The sequence below is a fragment of the Apteryx mantelli genome, chromosome 12 (genome assembly GCF_036417845.1).
Source record: "Apteryx mantelli isolate bAptMan1 chromosome 12, bAptMan1.hap1, whole genome shotgun sequence".
Taxonomy (NCBI): Eukaryota; Metazoa; Chordata; class Aves; order Apterygiformes; family Apterygidae; genus Apteryx; species Apteryx mantelli.
Window position 1 is genome coordinate 19,420,658 of NC_089989.1, and position 15,157 is coordinate 19,435,814.

At 46.2% G+C, this 15,157-nt stretch overlaps 1 protein-coding gene across 1 annotated transcript in view; it reads right to left on the minus strand.

The window, feature by feature from the left end:
• Positions 1 to 687: 687 nt before the first annotated feature.
• The window catches only part of CADPS (calcium dependent secretion activator), a 246,120-nt gene continuing 231,650 nt past the window's right edge, over positions 688 to 15,157 (minus strand). Inside the window, exons 27-28 of the mRNA XM_067303622.1 lie at positions 3,834 to 3,938; positions 688 to 2,011 (exon numbers count right to left, since the gene is read on the minus strand). Of these exons, the coding sequence (XP_067159723.1) occupies positions 1,832 to 2,011; positions 3,834 to 3,938 (285 nt within the window). The 3' untranslated portion in view covers positions 688 to 1,831. The remainder of the gene's footprint in view (positions 2,012 to 3,833; positions 3,939 to 15,157) is intronic.

The window sequence follows — 15,157 nt, forward strand, 5'->3', positions numbered from 1 at the left end:
TAATGGTTTATATATGACAGGGAGGTTAATCCAGGCAGGACATTTTAAAACATTTGCCCATTCTGTATTTGTAGGTGCTGAATGTGTGTCCTCGTTCCCTGGGGTGGCAGCAGATTGACATGCTTGGGGGTGAGGGGCATCAGATGGTCTGTTTTTCTCTCTCAGTGAGTCTGAAGTCCTGGCTAACAGGAGTCATTTTCAGTGTGAATTGGCTGCTGGGATGGAGTGATTGCAAATTGTCTCCAAAACCTCTCCTAAGTGACCTCAGAAAATGCCCAGCCTAATGTGCTTTCCATTGAACCAGCCTGTTTTTTAACTTCAGCCAGGAGGCTGCTCATGTGCCATGCATTTGTAAATGCTCAGCAGGTTGCTGCCATTGGCCTTGCTGGGAGAAGTTAAAATACAAATTGAGGCCTTTTGGTGGAAAGTAAGTGTTGGGCAAGGCTAATTACCATGTAACAACGGGGACAGTCTACAACTGCACCAAGAGCAGAGCATCAGTTAGACATCTGAAGACAGATCATTGGGTGTAGTGTGCGGATAACGGTGGAAACAACTGCTGAGGTGACACCAGGATTACTCCCGTACCTGGGGAATATACAGTCTGGTCCCACCCTGACCTTTGGGAGTAAATCAGAAAACCATCTTCTTAATTAATAAACTGTAAAAACACCCATGAGAAAAGAAAATGCCTTTATTCTGAGAGGTGGGGGCTCTTACATCTCAGCTTTTAATTTCTTTTTCTAAGGCAGACATAAAAAGACTCCATAATTTATTCTTAGGACATCTGAATAGTTATTTATTGAGAAGCCACAGTTCTCACACTTTTACAACTGTCGGCTTGTATAAGGCAAAAAAAGCAAGATGGATCACTATTTTACACAGAAAGTAAAAGCTCTGGAGAGGGGACTGATGGACATGCAGTTACTGGTCAAAATGCAATGTACATGACATATATAAAAACCATTGTGAAACAGAGGAATTGTAAATTATGGTTACAATCTACTGAAATAAATATTCAATATATTATTATAAACACATTTGTATAGTCTAAGATTGTAATTAAAGTTGTCTTTGTACATACACGGTTATTTGAAATTTAAACAAAAGTGTAACATTTAGAGGAGCAAACGTCAACATAAAACAACTGCTTTGGACTTGTAATGTGGCGTGATATACCCATAATGATAGGATTAATCTGGTGTGGCAATTAGAATGACTAATCCTTTGGGATGTAGCCTCTATGGAGTTAACTGCATACTGAAGGGAAGAGCCTGGTTTATTAACAAGGATGCAGAATGATTCAAACGGCTGTCTGGGTTTGTTTGTTTTCTGTTTTTAAATGAACAGAGAGAACAAAAAAATCATTTGTAATTGCCTGGTTCTTCTTTTAAAAACAAAGCTGTTTTTTTATTAATTTTAAGCAGTTGGCATCCACAGAAGAGAAACAAAGAAATGAAAGGACTCGGTTCACTCATCTTCACAACAATTTACCATCAATGTATATACAGTACATTAATGAAGCATTGTTTAAACTTTAATTATAACAGGGACACACCTAGCATGTTTTCTATGTAGTTTTCCATTAACAGTATTAAACAATGGTGCTCCATATTGCTTATGAACATATAGATATGAAATTAGGAAACCAATGAATCAAAGAGAGGTGCTAATCTTATTACCACACAGCTAAAATGGCATTTGTATTGGTAAACTTCTCATGGGCATTTAGAGCTGACATAAAAATTCCTAATGTGGCTAACTGAGTAACAGACGAGGTACATGCACGGATGCCGGGCCGCCCCCAGCCGGGCCTCCAGGCCGGCTTCTCCTAGTCGTCTTCTTCGTCCTCCTCATCGCTGTCCTTCATCGTGATGCCCTGGAGCCCCCCGCCTTCGCTGACCGACGCCGTGGCTTCCTCTACTGTCAGCCGGTTCCGGATGGTCTCGTAGGTTTTGCTGTTTAAGGTGGAGTCCAGCACTCCTTGCAATCGGAAATCCCGGTAGGTTTTCTAAAGCGGGGAGAGGCACGGAGGAAGGAGGAGACAGCACAGAAGTCAGCGCGGACACCGGCTCCCCTGCTTCACTGCGGGGCTCAACCCGGGCACCCGGGCCTGGAGTGTTGGGGCCACCGATGGCAGACGCTGGGCTGCCAAAAAATCCGTGCCCGCGCCGAACTGCCCTGAGGGCTTTTGCCTTGCCCCCCCGGGGCAGTGCCGCGGCCTCGCAGCGGGCGTCCCTGCTAGCTACGGCGCTGCGGTGGCAGAGGTCCCCCTAGGGCGAACGCGACCTGCCTCGAGCTCTCTGCCCCAGCCCTGCCTCTGCGGCTGCGCAGCTTGCGCAAGGGCTGCACGGCGGTCAGCGATGGGCTGCAGCTCTGCTCAAGGGAGCTTTAAACAAGCTAGACTGGGGCCTAAAAACACATCGAAGCAACGGAGCAGAGCTCCACTCGGACTAACCCTCCTTGCTTCTAGATGCATTCGTTTGCCTGTAAAGTAACAGCTATTTTTCTTCACGCAGCAGAACTCCATCTCCTGTAACTGCAGATGTGATTACGTATTCCTGGAATGCTATGTACTAACTAATCCTACCTACAATATCGAGATTAAAGAAGCTAAGTCCAGGACACCAGAGAAAATTGTTCATGTATAAACATAAGCACATGGCATGTGTTTCCTAAATCTCTTTTTTCCCCTAATTCTGACACTGGAGTTGTATTTCTGTGGTTGGCTAAATTTCTCTTATTATTATGATTGAATGATAAGTTATTTGTATTTGAATTTACGCTTAAAAACTTCTTGACTCTGTGAGATAAAATTCTGGCCTTGTTGTAGTTCATTTAATTATGATCTCTGTTCTGTATGGAAACTATTTATGATTTCAGGAAGTCCTTGGATTTGTTGTTGTAGCTGCTTCTGAAAGTAATATTGATATAAATAAAGTGCAAGGAGAAAAAAGCTTTCTTCAGCTAGCTCATAAGTAGAAATCATTCATCTGTGCCTGTTGTTTTCAGTTATCAAAAGCACATTTAATACATTTCAGTTTTAATTTATTCATGCCTTCAATGTGTTCAGTGCACGAGACCATAAACATTTTAAAATACTAGACCAAAAAGCATTAGATAGAACCTAAAATGATCAAAAATGTATTTACCCCCTTCTGTGATCTTATTATTTCATGTAAACCACTGTGATTTCACACTGAAATAATTATCATTAGTCCAAGGCGCGCGCACACACACACATATACACATACACGTGCACTCAAGGAAAAAAATGTTACTTTCAGGGTATGTTATCTCACCTTTGTGATCTCTTAGAGTTGATTATATACACCCATTGTAAAAGAAACAACTTCAATTAACTATGAGAACAATCCTCATTTGCATTCTGACGATAATCACAAGCCATAGCTGGGCTTAAATGTTTCTAGTAAAACAGTGTTAAAAACTTTTTGTTTGATTTAACCCATTTTAACGCTGGAGTTTATTGGTGTGATCAACATGCTTTTTTTCCATAAAAAGGCTAATTTTGGCATGCTTATTTTGCAGGTAGGTTTGAATAGCAATGGAGATTTTTTTTTCCCTTTTGTCATGTAAATAGTTACTGTATTCTTATTTGCACACATGTATTTTGTATCTTTGCACATTTCAAGTTCCTGTCTGTTCTTCTGTACATACCATACACACAAATATCTTCATTTTAAACTGTTTCAATGAACGATTTAATTTATTTGCAGGCTACAGTTTGTCTAAGAGAACATGCTGCACACATGAACGCACACACACGCTCCTTTCGACAGCAAGACGTTAGCAAAATCACAAGAGACGATTACCTTTACTATCCTAATGAGAGTTTTCAGTTGGTAAATGTGAAGCTGCAGGTCCATGCGGTCTGTCAGCCAGGTGCAGACAACGTTCATCGAGCTGGTGTACCATTGCTGCAAGAGAGACAAGACTTCTCCAGCACCCACGTTACATGAGCGTGCTGTGCCAGCAACGAACGCAGGCTGCACGCAGGCATACAGGCAGGACCAACCTTTTCCACTAGCCAGCCTGTTAATGGGATATGACGGACTTACAGGGGGGAGGCGAGCACCCTCTTTTATGCATAATTTCCATGCATGCGCCTGTAAGTTTTAATAATTATAACAACAATCTTATTTTGAGGGGTAGAGGAGGGGAGCTGATTAAATAGCAAGGACTCAGGAGCCCTTTAACGTAGTCCTAGCCTCTGCCTCGCCAGGAAGAGGGCTTGCTTCCCATGCTAGCGGCCACCAGCAACGTCGCAAGGGTTTTGTAGTCCTGTTTTACCACTGACTTGACTTGCCAGCAGCGGCGCGAGTTTGGCCCAATACTTTTTTTTTTTTTCCAGCCCGTTCCCCCAGCAAGAGCACAGTCCTGCCATTAAGTGTGTCAGCCCCACACTCGAGCTACTTACCATCTTGAAATTCAAACATAACCAGCCCCGGGGCGATTCTGGCTCCCTGCAGGCGAGCGGAGGGGAGGCTAGCGCAGCGCAAGGCTTAGCCGCAGGTGAGGGTGCGCTGGCGTAAGCACCTACAGCCGCCTGCCTGCGCTGCGCAGCAAATGCTTTGGTGTCAACCTCACAATTACGAAAGATGGAAACGCATCGAACAAATGAGCTTGTTTCAAGCTGCCGAACTCACAGGGCCCCTCCAGGGGCTGAAATTTTGCTGCTTGCCTGTGAAAAAAGGCTTGCAGCTGTGTGGCAGCAGACTGCCAGCCCTGCAGCGCAGGAAGTCGCTGGTGGGCTGGGGTTCAGCGCCCCGCTCGCGCAGGGCTGGCGCTGCACATCTGACGCCACATGTGTGGGTAGTGATCCCTGAAGAGATGGAAAAGCAGGGACTATGGTGATGGGGATCACAAAATGTCCCCACTGCGCTCAGCGCAATTGTTAATTATGGTCTGTCTACGCAAAACCATCACACCTCCCTGTGCACAGTCGTCCCTTGCACGCACGCGCACAGACACACACCAGAAAACCTATACCACAGACCAGCTGAAATTAAACTAGGGCCAGTTTAAGAAAAAAAAAAAGGGGGGGGGAAATAAGAAACAGACCAATTTATAAATTTGCTCTAAGAAAATCCTATCTCTGATCGAGCCCCAGCCAGGTTAGCCTGAAATGCAGCTTCCCAACTAAACTAAAACCTTGCACCAGTCTGGCTCAAGCATTATTTTCTCCCACCCTCTTTTCTTCTGGATGTGGGTCACTGACTCAGAAACATCCCTCTTTCCTCTAGTTGCCCTAGCTGCCAGTGCTGCCGGTGAAAAATGAAGATAACCAAATACTCTGTATTTCGAAAATCCAAGACTGTGGCTTGGAACCGCCCCCCCCCCCCCCCCACACACACACACACACTCTGCAACACTGGCAGAGATGCTCGCTTCTGCCTGTGAGCAGGTTGCAGATGTCACTGCTGGAAGTGTGGCTCCAACACTACTAGCTGTCACTGAGTAGGGCTTAACTGAGCATCGGGAACTGCAGGCAACAGTGGCCTGAAGCACCCACAAGCCAAGCACATGAGCTGGCAAAAGGCTGACCAAATCAAACAGATGAGCCCAAACTATGAAACAAGCACAGCATAACAAAAAATGTGCCCTCAACACACACAATCAAACCATAATGTAATGCGCCAAGTAGGTGCACCCCACCATGAGGACCAGACAATGTTGCTGCATGGGAAAGCAGGCAGCTTCGCTTGGTGGTTCCTTATGGTTTAACACACTGTGCCCTGTAAGCCTATACAGTGTCCTAGGCCCAGAGATGTGTATTGCACTTGTCCAGTAATTGGTGTGTTACGTCTGCTACGTGAAGCTCAATATATCATGCCCTTGGAACAACACCTGCCCTCGGAAGGAGATCTGTAGAACTTTCCCTGGGACCAGATGGGGAGCGCTTTTGCTTTTGTTCATTGATTTCAGTGCTCAGGTCCAGCAAAGCACGGCCTGGGAAGGGTGAGAAAGGCAGCTTCTCCCCCCCACCAGTCGCTGGAGGATGAGAGCAGAACACCGGGGCAGTCTCTGCAGGCTAATTCCCGTGTTAAGAAAAGACCTGCCCAAGACATTCCTGTACTTACATTTCTACTTCACCTCCTAAGAAAATGAAGGAAATAAAGGGATGGATGAATCATCAAAGAAAAGGCATGTGATGATCTCTTGCTTGCTGCTTATATCTTGTGCAACTTGTGGCAGATTTCTGTTGGCCCTTCATCTTCAGGGCAAAGACCTGGCAAGAGTTAAGAGCTGACAGCTGAAATGAAACTAATTCACATGGGAAGGAAGGAGCATTCTCTTTAAGAGAAATTAAGCACTGATACTGTTACCTGTTACTCGATGTCCTGACATCAGAATAAGGTTCACTTGTGAAATGAAATCCCCTGATTAGACCAAAAAAGCAGACATGGGGGCATGGTGGCTCCCCTGGGTCGGGTCCTCTGCCAGCACTGAAATCTAGGAGCTGCTCTGAAGCCAGCTTTTTATGCCTCCTGAGCCCTCAGACTAGCCTGAGAGGTCAGAGCATCCCAGGATATCACCTGGGGAGCCCTGGGTGCCTGTAGGCACTGGGACAAGCTCTCAGGCTGCACCACCAGCATGGCCAGAGGGTTTCACAAGGCGCTTGCTGTCAGTGGAGGGTCTGCCCAGCTTCCCTCGTAACGCTGGGTACCCACAAGGGGAAAAAAAGAAATAAATGGTTAACGTTTACAATACTACATTTTTGCAATCAGCATGCTCAAACGACTCATGCTCTCAGGTGACATTAACTGTGACCCAGGGCTGCGCATCAGCCTCTACACCCGGCACATGGATGCCCAGGCCACTAAAACATCCCCTCCTTCCACCACCTCCTTTAAATCGAAACCCATAGAGGAACAAAGTAAGCCATACATATGTTACATAGGCACATGCTCTCCCTTCCCACCACTGCGTCTCATCTTCCATAACATGATCTGCCAGGTGATGTCACTTCTAAATGAGATGAGAACTCCCTTCTGCCATTTCTGTTTGGCCTGTGCCGCACACACCTACGCTGCTCTAGAAATACAAACCAGAAATGAGACCCTCTGTGAGACAACTGCACAAACTTAGCAAGGTGACAGCATCTGCTGGTGTCCCAGGAGCCACTCAGAGCTGCACTGTCACGCCACGGCCTGCTCACACTTCAACAGGGCCAGCAGAAAGCACCGACAGGAGTGACTCACGCACAACACACCATCACAGCAGCAGGTCCTGCAGTTACCATCAGACCTACCAACTTTCAGTTGCCTTTTAAGAAGGGCACACGATTTTGCTGCTGCAAATCCTTCAGATTAAGCTAAAAGTTAAGCATTCTTTTCTAATGATGCCTGTTACGTTTCTGGTAGACACTCAAACGCAGAATTTTGGGGAGAACTTTTCTGAACTGAATCTTACCCTTTTTCTCTTGAGTACTGGCTAACAAGGGCTCAGCCAGAAGTACTTCTGGACTGCATGAAGGGAGCTCTCTTTCTCAAAGATAAGTAACTCCAAAGACTTTCTGTTTATGAGAAAAAAGACAAAGTATAATTCATTGATCTTGATACACAAAACCGTCACATCATTTCATAGAGCACACACCAACTGCTGAATTTAAGCCCTGCATATTCATAAAAGATAAGATAGCCCATAAATTAAATGTTCCCTGTAGCTATCACTAGTGTTGATGTGCTATAAGACGCACAAGCCCTCTGATTTCATGACTAACCCACCACGGATGATAACATTTGCATATGATTATATTATTAAAAAAACAACAACAACAAAGCCAAATGCTCCTAAACAGAAATGTGATCACTTCAGACAAAAGAGTGCAACGTGGTCCTTCCAGGACATCAACTGCCTCGCTGAAGGGCAGTGGTTGTGTGCCGGGGAAACGCTCCTCCTTGGTGCCCCGACTCCAGCTGGGGCTTGTCCCAAAGCACCAAGTGCAGAAGGCAGAGCCCAAGCACTGACCTTCGTGCACGCTCGTGGTCTTACCATGTGGGTGCAATATGTTTCAGGCACATTTATGAGGTCTGAGCATCAGCTAAGCTGAGCCATGGGCACAGCTGAGGTAACTAATACGAGTATAAGCTTTTCTCAAAACTTGCTTGAGAAGAATAATTAGGGCCTCACTGGTGCTCCCAGAGCCCATGGGCCACCATTCAGCACGTAACTCGCTGCCACGCACATACACTACTGATGATACTTGGCATCCCCATAAAACACCCAACAGATAATTTGCGCTCAACCTCCGGGAGTGCCAGGTGAGGGATGTGAAGGTGCAGCCCTTCCTTGGCCAGTCGGTCTAGGGAATACGGCGCATTGAACGGGACATCTGAGGGGACATGAGCAAGGCTCCTGCAAAGGCGCACCACAGCCCCTGCCAATTTGGAAACAAACGCTTTTCTTAGAACGATATCAGGAAGGAACCCAGTAACAACAATTAAACATCATATCTGTGAGGCCAGGAATTTAATTCCTCTTTCAGGTTAGTTTTCCTGATCTCCTTCTCTCTTTTACAGCGGCCCTCATTGCTAGGTGCCAGCCTGGGCAAATGAGGTAGGCCAGCTGGGACTCTCCTGAGGAGGCATTAGAGGAGCTGCAGCGTGCCAAGGGGCAGGCTTTGACGGCTGCCTATGTAACACCCCAACCAGCTTGAGCAATAAGCTTGCTTGCTTGTTTTTTTTCCCCCTTTTTTGAGTTTAAATGCATGATCAATAAGTTGCTGAAATAGCAAGTTTATCTCTGAATATATAAATTGCAAAAATTGATATGAATAAATCTGCAAGTAACACACTGAGTGTGGCACATTTTTATCAAAAAACTGTGCTGGGTTCCTGCGCTTTCCGGGAGGTGGTGTCATTACACATACACAGGAACATCTGCAAACCCCCGTCTTCTTTAGTGTGAGCTGAATGGAAGCATGACCTCCTGTTCCTTGCTATGAACCTTGAGTTCACACTCATATTTTACATGTTACAGGAAGCCACAGCTCACCCCAGGGGTGCTGCAAACAGAATCTCATAAGCCAGATGCAACACTGCTTCTTAAGGCACCTGAAGGAGCTGTATTCTTCATTCAAAAGCTTACATACTAGTAGCTTAAGGTCACTTCAGCTTTTGTAAAGAGTGGGACAAAACCAGGAATGCTTATAGGGCTGGGTTGTCAGCAGGGTAGCAGAGGGATTACAAGAAACCTGTGACTCTGCCTCTTTCTGCCTTTACTGGTAGTTTTTTTGTGTGTGAACAAGTGCCATACAACAGATTGAGGCTGGTATAAAGGCCTGGGACTGTGCAAGAGCACCCCGCTGAGCCTCAGCTGTGCTTGCAATTAGCAATAGGCATGAAATGATTATTGTTGTGGTGGCTGATGGCAATCTGAAGTGACAAGTTTTATGGGGGAAGTTGTAGTAGGGATGTTCAGCAAGTTTTTGCAAACCATTAATCGAAGGCTGCAACACAGTTTAGTCAAAGCTATTTTATGTCATTCCAAAAGTCTCACAAGGATGCTGAAAGAATATTTTTCTTCTCTCAGTGCCTTGGAATGGAGTTTTTCTAGGTCAGGGATTCTTTACTGCCCTATTTAGTGTCAAAAATACCCATTTGCCTCAAATTAGCAGAAAGCTTGTAGTTAAGGGCTAGAGATTAGGCATACAAAATTACTCAGCAGGTGACTGCTGGGTGGATTTGGGGGTTGAGAAGTCTTTAAAACTGACTACAAGACATTATATACTTCTGACAAAAGAACATAGTAATCCTACCTGCTTGCTTTAACCACTGTTGTTTGTCTATTATTACGTGCTTTAATGCTCATAAGAGCAAAACTATTGGTGATACTACTCAATTACCATAGTAACTCTCCCCTATGACCTCTCATTTCAGCACTTGCTTCCCAACCAGAACCAATCCAAGCAGTGCAAATCTTTTTAAAACTGTGACACACACCGCACAAGAAAACTCCAAACACCGGCTGCCTGCTTCCCTTTGTCTGGGACACAGCCTTGTTTTGAAACGCTGAAAGGCGGCTTTGAAATGAACCCTTGAATTCAAGGTGTTCCCGAGGTAGCAGCCGCCACGCTGGGCGGCCGCCTCGGCAGCACCCCGGCCCGGCAGCACAAAGCCGGGGACGGCGAGCGAGCCAGGAGAGAGGGGAACGTGCCGACTCCGAGGCGTATTTCTAAAGGGAAAGCGGGATCTGCTCTCAGGCAACAGCTCTCCCTCCAAGTGACTTGATCAGACGGGGTGGTGGTGGGGGAATTACTGACTCTTTGGGGTTTGCGGCCCCATCCAGTGGGCCAGAAGCTCACCTGGTGGAAAGCACCGTGGAGCTGTGCTGATCTGCAACTGCCGACAGTAAACGACAGCCGCCAGAGTCACGTCCCTCCTGATCACGGGAGGCTCTGGCTCAGTCTGTGTTTGGTGCCGTCGTATGCATTCACGGCGACCAACTCCCTTGGCCAGTTTCTGCTCTGAAGGGACGGCATGGATGCAGCCACGGCAGCTTCAGCCTGTGCTTTCCAGGGGTCAGCTCTGCACACGCACGTGTAGCTCGCTTTGCCTGACCGCTCCCTGAGCGCGGAAGAGCAGGACCTGCTCTGCCGAGGGCTGCCCTCCCAACGGACCGACGAGCGCAGCGGAGTAGCTCAAGGCACACGGTGTCTGCGCAGACAAAGCCGTCCCCAGGCCTGAACGCCAAAGGCCAGACTGCTCGGTGTCAGTAAAGACAGGACCATTCTTGGGCCTCTGGACTTCTGTGAGCACCATGGATCTCCTCTCCACCTTCCCCCAATGACATTTTGCTGGTGATCCCATGCAGTCATTTGCAATTACAAAAACTTGGTAAAGACAGTAAGTGTAGAGACTCCTGGCCAAGACAATTTTCTACCCTTTTCTTTAAACAAAGAAGAGGTTCCCGGCAAGCCTGAACAGCAGGGTTGAGATAATGCACACAGCAGTGTACAGGATGGGAGTTTGAGAGCATCCTCCGAAGGCTGGCTCTATCCCTGACGCTCTAAGTGGATGAGGGTGGTGGATGGAAGAAATGCACCTTCTGCTGCCCTGTTTCCAGTCCTGCGCTAACTAGGTTTTAGCTGGGCTGTGATAGCTAAGCCCCTGCTATTTATTAGCCAATGTTTTGGAAACATCAGTTTTGGTTTCTGCAGAAGGTGAAGCACGCGTCTGCCTAGGCTCACCGAAGGCTGAACTGCAGTCAGCAACGCAGAGGGGGACAAGCGCATCAGAAACTCTTGAACTAAGATACGTGGCCGTGGTCCTGGATGGATGAGGACGAGGTGGGTGAAGAGAGCGGCGGTCCCCTGGACGTGCGCGTGCAGCTCTAGTCGCCCATTGCCAGTTATGAAATGGGAATAGAGGACCTTCTGCCACAAGATGAAGAAGAAAGAAGAACATTTCTCCCCTGCAAACATATGTTTTCTGGATCAAAAGCTGAGACATGCCCACACAGTAATCCCCATCCCACTTGTTCATAAACTTTTCTTCCCACTTCTCAAAGAAAACTATTCTGCTCTGCATAGTACTTGATAGTGCCGTGTTTAGGGACCTTCCTTTCACCCCTGCTGTCAGAGGGGACCTCTGAGATTGCCCTAGAGAAGGGCCACCAAATGGCACATCAGCGTTTTGAACCACGAGCCCTGCTTCAGCACAGAGGGCCAAACCTGCAGCGGGTGCCCGCTGTTCAGCTCCACGGGTCAAAGAGCGTCTGGCTCGGTGGTGTCCCATCCCCGGCCATGGGTAGCATAAATAATAACCCGGCAACTACCTTGATTTACACCTGCCGAGGGTTTGACCCGCTCTTCTAAGTCTTGCAGGGGCCAAGGCTCAGGGGACTATGGCTTAAGCGTCTGAGAGCACCCGGATTTTCCAGCGGCAAAGAAATTGGTGAGCCATTGCCGTGTTACAGAAATGAAGTTTAGCGGCTGTGGATCTAAGAGCACACAGCTAAACAGAAAATAAGCAATGAGTTAATATCACAGGCATTGATCAGCTAGTCTTACAATTAATGCTTCCAATAAAAAAAAGCTCCCCCTTTTTATTCAACAGAATAAGAAATTAAACACTTGTGGGCTCATTCTAAAGAATGAATGAAATTGAATAAGCTACCTAGCACTTGAGATTCCCAGCGAGTGCTTGAATAGAGCAAACCTCCTGAGTTGAATGGATTGCCTTTTGGGACCAATTTGTCTCTTTTCACTCTTTATTCCTCCTTTTTTGCTGACAGATGTACAAAGGCGGAACTGCGCTGTGCAGCTTAGCTACATGCACCCACAGCAGCTGTCACTTTTGTCGAGCAAGTTAATCAAGCAAATGCCACCATATCCCACTTTCTATAAGGAACAACATGTTATAGACAGTAGTCTTGGGAGACGGGGAGGGAGGGAGAGAGACTTTATTTTAACTTTGAGTAGCTGGTATTTTTTTTCCCCTCTGTGTGTAAAAAAAAAAAAAAAAAAAGGCAGCCAAACCCGGTAGCACAAGCTGATACTTTTGTTTTCCCCGAGAACAAATATTTAATATGATTTTAACTCTAGTTTGTACTATAGGGAGAGCTGTCCGGTTTTAATTAAATTTAAGGGACTTAAGGGACACGGTTAAGAAAGAAATGGAAGCTTTTTGTTTGTGTTAACGCTTGTTGATAATAATATATTGATTGTCAATTGCTAAGCCAAAAAGATTAGTGTAGTAAATACTATTATCTGAATGCCACAAGTGAAGTGCTAGCTTCCCTTCCCTGCTTTTCCCTTTGTGAAGCAGTTTGAATCACTGGTTGTTATTTATACATTTTCTTTGATAAAACCAACTTGTGTGGCTGATTTTTTTTTAAACCCTGCCTCATTAAGTGCATAATAGCATTTACGTGTGGGGCTTTCTGCTTTTTAGCCTTTCAAGCTTAAGCTTATATTCCTCTCTCACAACCATGTTTCAAAACTTCGGATGTTCACAAACAATTGGATACACACCAATATTGTATATATCAGATGCTCTCTTGCTATTGCCAAAGACTATAAAATAACAGAACATTATCTGCAAAGAGTAAATAAACAATTATCTTTCTGCTACGCTGCTGCGCACCAGATAATAACACTAACCGATCGGTAGGTAGCTTTTCTGTTCTGCTGAATTCTTAGGGATACAAAAGTCGGCATCTAAAAGTACATTTTGCGGTATAGCTCTATTGAACACACAATAGCAAAGCGCTACGAGGTCTACAGGCAGCCTTTTTTTGTTATTAGAAAGATATTTTCCCCTAAAATGCATAGACTTTTAAAAGTATCTTTTCTTTCAGAAAATAAACCTAACTTTTGGTAACAGATTGCATTGTGCTAATTTAACTTCTCCGCAGGATCTCCAGCCTGGTATGTTCAGAAACAGAATGCGCAAATCAGAAGTATTTTGGATACATGAACTCTTTACCAAACTCTGGAGTCTACGCTCGCACCTTGCTCATACGCGTAAATCAGGAGTGGTTCGGCAGGGCTCTGTTTATGTTGGGGCAAGCGTTCTTCATGAGAGGCAACATGCCTCTCATTTTCTAAATTAAAACCCTACATTGAACTCCACATTAAATCACAGAGATCTAGTAAAGTGCTAACAATTAACAAAAATGCCTTGAAACCCCAGGGTCTTCTTTTTTATTGCTTTACTCTATTAAAGCCTCGTGAATGTGTTTGGAGCCTCACAGCTCACCATCACACGGAGATATTATTGAAATAAAAGGCTGTACTGCTTTTTCCAAGCCAGCAGACTTCCACTTTGGCCAAGGATTTTTTCATACCACGATAATGATTTCACGGCAGGTATATGTAGTGTATTCCTCAATGTCCACCCCGGTTCTGTGGTTTCTGGTTGCTTTTTTCTCTACATTTTATTCCTTAACTACGAAATTTCATTCACATTAAAAATGTGGCTATATGGGGAAGTTACAAAGCCAAAGGGGCTTGATATTAAAATAATCTGTATTATTATTTAATAACGTCACAGTCCCAGCACTACATAATAGGGTTAAGCTGCTAGCCAGAGCGATTCATCATCTGTCTAGGATGCAAATGGCATCACTGAATTACATTATCTTATTTTTTTCTCTCTCTTCCCAAAAATAAACCACAAAAAAACTTTGAATCGCTTAAGAGCTCTGCCTTGGACAAAACGAGGAGAATTCAGAATGAAAGCTGAAACTCAGACCCCGCCACATGTGAGTGCAGCATGCTTTCTGCAGTACATATGGCACCTGAGATCACCCGCTGCTTGGGGAGCTCAGCAACAGGGTGAGCTGAGGCTGGCGTTTCACCCTTAATTGGCTTTATGCTGGATCCGCAGGGCTCCGGCATGGCACTGCCACGGGCGCTAATGGGAGGAAGCTGCGGGGCTCCCGGGCGTCCGGGTGCATCGGGCTCCTCATGGGTGAATTTTCTGTTCGTGCCGCTGAGACTGGGTACAGCTCCCGCTGCCAGCAGGAGAGACACGACTCATGCAGCACGCGCCTTGCCGCACATTTCTCTCTAGCATTGCTTTAGTCCAGGATTGTTTCGCTCCTTTTTGGGGAGGAAGAGGCAGGATAGGCACCTCATGCTGGGGTGGCCAAGGTCCACTGCAAATAAACATGCCCAAGAATGCCAACTCAAGAAACTCTCTGCTTTTAGTGCTGCTTAAAATCAATCGACACTTAAATGCTTCGGGGGATACAACAGGTCTCAGCATTCCTAAGCTGTACGTCCACGCGGCTGACCCCACTAGCCAGACACCGAAACCTGCACGTAGCCAAGAGCCACATACTCACAGACCTTGCAGGGGTGAGGGCAGGGTAACTTCAGGAACGATGCCGAGGCAGGACATGCCAATGACTCCCCGAGGTTTCCACGCTGCGGTGGAGGAGACTGCTACTCACTGCAGGAAGCTTGGGGAAATAAGGCAGTCACTTAAGCTCACAGCGATCTACAGAGGCAGAGGAAATCTGCCGACATCGGTCCTGACAGCGTTTCTAACCGCACTGTCAGTCACGGCATCCTCAAACCAGGGGACACCATGTCTAGGCAAAGGTGGGCATGGGCAGGATGTTTGTAGGCTCAGAGCTTCATCAGGGGCCACCACTGCCTTGGGGGCAGGACGGCACGGACCCTAGG